The sequence below is a fragment of the Salvia hispanica genome, chromosome 4, assembly GCF_023119035.1.
Source record: "Salvia hispanica cultivar TCC Black 2014 chromosome 4, UniMelb_Shisp_WGS_1.0, whole genome shotgun sequence".
Classification (NCBI taxonomy): Eukaryota; Viridiplantae; Streptophyta; class Magnoliopsida; order Lamiales; family Lamiaceae; genus Salvia; species Salvia hispanica.
In genome coordinates, this window is record NC_062968.1 from 43,760,779 (window position 1) to 43,764,243 (window position 3,465).

At 40.7% G+C, this 3,465-nt stretch overlaps 1 protein-coding gene across 1 annotated transcript; it reads left to right on the forward strand.

Moving 5' to 3' along the window:
* The first annotated feature begins 677 nt into the window (after positions 1 to 677).
* Positions 678 to 2,050, forward strand: LOC125221150. Its single transcript, XM_048123276.1, has 2 exons — positions 678 to 1,617; positions 1,695 to 2,050. The coding sequence occupies exons 1-2, from the start codon at positions 678 to 680 to the stop codon at positions 2,048 to 2,050; spliced, it is 1,296 nt and encodes a 431-aa protein (XP_047979233.1).
* Positions 2,051 to 3,465: the final 1,415 nt, after the last annotated feature.

A 3,465-nucleotide genomic window follows, 5' to 3' on the forward strand; every position in this document is an offset into this window, starting at 1 on the left:
AGCAACAACGATGAGTGTTTGCAGAATAACTAGTTGATGAAAACAAGTAAACTTTAACTAAGAAAGCGATTAAGATTGTTTGTGCCACTCCGGGCGATGATACTACTACACTGCTACGATAACTGGCTGGAACGACGGACTGATGACTTCTCCGGCAAACTCTGGACGTCAAGTGACCATGGCTGTGGCGAGGAACGAGAGGTAAGATAATGCTGAAGGATGGATCTTCTAGAGAGAATTCCACTAAGTGTGATTGTCAAATTCCGAACCGAACTCCTTCTCTCTCTCCAAATGGCTTCTTTTATAGGGAGGCTTGCCCTTGCTTTTAGGGTAGACTTCTCCCGCATTTTGACCTTTTTGCCCTTGTAAAATAATCATCCCAACTATCCTCCTTCTCCATCTCGAGCCTTTTCTCTGGCATGCATTCTGGTCAGTATCGCACCCTTCTAGTGCCCTTTTCACTTTCGTCACACGAATCGTCACCTACTGACTTGGATCCTTCAATCCTGCACACTTAAGCAACTGTTTTGCAGATAATACATGTATTTCACGACATACTGACCAGTAACCAAGGCTTAGAATATGACTTATCAAACATCTATAGATCCAGTAGATTCAGCCCTATATGGAGACGAATGTTCAAGGCTGGGATCAAATGTCAAAGGTTCATTAGATGGATGCTGGGAGAAGGGAAGATAAGCTTTTGGGATGATACTTGGCTAAAAGATCAGCCGATTTCTGAATTCTGCTCCATGACGGGAACTCCATCGTTTGCAAGAGTGGAGGACTTTTGGACAGATACTGGCTGGAATGAGGAGGTTACCCTTGACGTGCTGGATGAGTGGGGTGTGCCGAGAGAGGTGTGTGAAGAGATCATGGATATACCAATTAATACAGGGGCTAAGGACATTGGCAGATGGACCTTGACCCCACATGGAAATTTTACTGTGGCCTCGGCATGGGAGCTGATAAGGAACAGAGGAGAAAAAATGGAGGTGTATGAGTTCATCTGGGGCAAAGGCATTAGTCCTACAATATCTGTGTTTCTTTGGAGACTCTTAGCCAACCGAATCCCTGTGGATGCAAAGCTGCAATGGAGGGGAGTTTCTCTAGCCTCTAAATGCCATTGTTGCTCGGAACCAGACATGGAGACAAGACTACATCTTTTTGTGAATAGCGAGGCAGCAACTGGTGTGTGGAATCACTTTGCAAAATGGTTCCCGCAGGCTCCGAATTTTGATAGGGGAGGGTGTAATCTGGAGGATCGGTTAAGGTGGTGGCAAAGACACAAGAGATGCAATAATAAACATCACCTCTGTATTTTGATCCCTTGCTTGATTTACTGGTTTCTTTGGACAGAAAGAAATGGGTGCGTCCATTTAGAGAAAAGTTTCAAAGTGGAAAACATTTGTAGAAGAATTGTCATCTACTTGAGGAATCTAGTTTTGGCGGGTCATCTGGGACCGGAGCAATGGAGTGAATGTGAACCAAAAGTAGACTTCATGGTAGCGCAGACCGAGAAGAGCAAGGAGAAGAGAGTGGAGAAGGTCCTGTGGAGGCCACCTGATTGGCCTAGAATAAAAATTAATACTGATGGATCGTTTGAGGGTCGAACAGGTAGAGCAGGGGGGGAGGCATTGTGCGTAATCACCTTGGAGAAACTTTGGAGGCTTTCTGCACCCCGTTGGCTGCAGCCTCTGGGTTTGAAGCTGAATTAAAGGCCTTGTTAGAAGGAGTGAAGGTTGCAAAGCGTCACAACACCAATTTGTGGCTGGAAACAGATGCAGAAGTTATGAGCTTGCTTCTGGAAAAGAGGCAGCTGGGTCCGGCAGAAACAAGACATACCATGGCCAAAATCATCTTGGAGCTAAGAGGGACACAGTGGAGGATATCATACATTCGACGGGAAGGAAACAAGGTTGTAGATTGTCTAGCGTTATTAGGGAGAGACAGCCAAGCATTGGAAAGATTTGAAGGAAACAATATCCCAGCTCGGGCAAGAGCTCTGGCCAGATTGGATCAACTCGGCATGCCCAGCTTTAGATTTTGAGTTTTTGGTTTTTTTACTAGAATAACTCTTATCTGGTTGGTTGAGGAAACTGTAGTTTTGTGTAATACGTTTCCTCTTTGGGCCTTCCACTTTTGGGAATGGTCTTTGTTAAAACTTTGTTTACATGATATATATGGGATGAGGGACCTACTCAACCCTCCACCGTGAAGGTGTTAACAACAAAAAAAAAAGTTATGAGTTAGCAATATAACACTCCCTAATACCTCCATATCACAAATATTATCACACTTCAACCTGACGAGTTTAAAGAAATATAATAAAGAATAAATTTAAAAAAATAATGAAATATAAGTTCTATTTTTATGTATTAATTAATTTTATAATAAAAATTTATTCTTTCAATTATTTATAAGCTTTACTTGTTTACCGATACCTCTTTAGTCAACTAGACGTGAAATATTCAGTCTCACAATTAACAAACCAATTACACACTAATACCACTTATGAAATAGTACAACTGAAATTTACAAATCTAAATAGATCTATACCACAACATGCAAGATCTACAAACAATAATTCATGATGCACACTCTTATTGAAGATCTCAATGAGATCCCAAAACCCTAGATCTGGCCAAGAACAACACTACGAATGAACATTAAACAAAACAATGAGAGATTCTTATACTCCCTCTATCCCAAAAAATAATCTATTTTTGTCATTTTGGCTCGTCCCTTAAAATTAGTACACTTCTATATTTGATATGTTTTCTCTCTCTGATGAGATGGAATATATTCTCCACTAAACTATACTTAATCCCTTTTTCTTTCTCCCTCTATCATACTTTACCAATTTTGCATTATAATACGTGTCATTTCCAAATTCCCTATTTTTATGGGATGGAAGGAGTATCTCTCAAATAACACCAAATCCTTCGACTTTTCAAGGTCAGAATCTGAAGGAGTTTAAACCATAGTCGATATATACAGATGAAGGAAATTGGAGGCAATGGAAAACACACGAAAATTCCGATCAAAGATGATTGGAGGAGACCGGCAAAGAGAGTGTTAAGAAGATGGACACTCAGGGCGGGACGGGTTGGAGCAGATAAATAGGTAAGGGTATTAAAGGAATTGTGCTCAGTGACTGGCCTCACAAATAAAAGAGATGGGCCACATTATATCACAACACTAACAAAGGTTGTCTACAGAAATCTCACCACTATATATTAGTGAAACCAAATCAGTTGTGCAAAAAGCTAGCATTTTTAGTGTATAATCATTCAAGGAGCGCTTCACTTGCATGATGCAAGTCAACATTCATCCAAACCCTAATTTGGATCAAGGCTTAAACCAAATCAAGAAAATAGGGTAAAAGTAGACTTCGGTTTGGTTTAAAAGTTAAAGCAATACATGGATGCCGACAACATAATTTATTGGATTGGCCATGCTCAT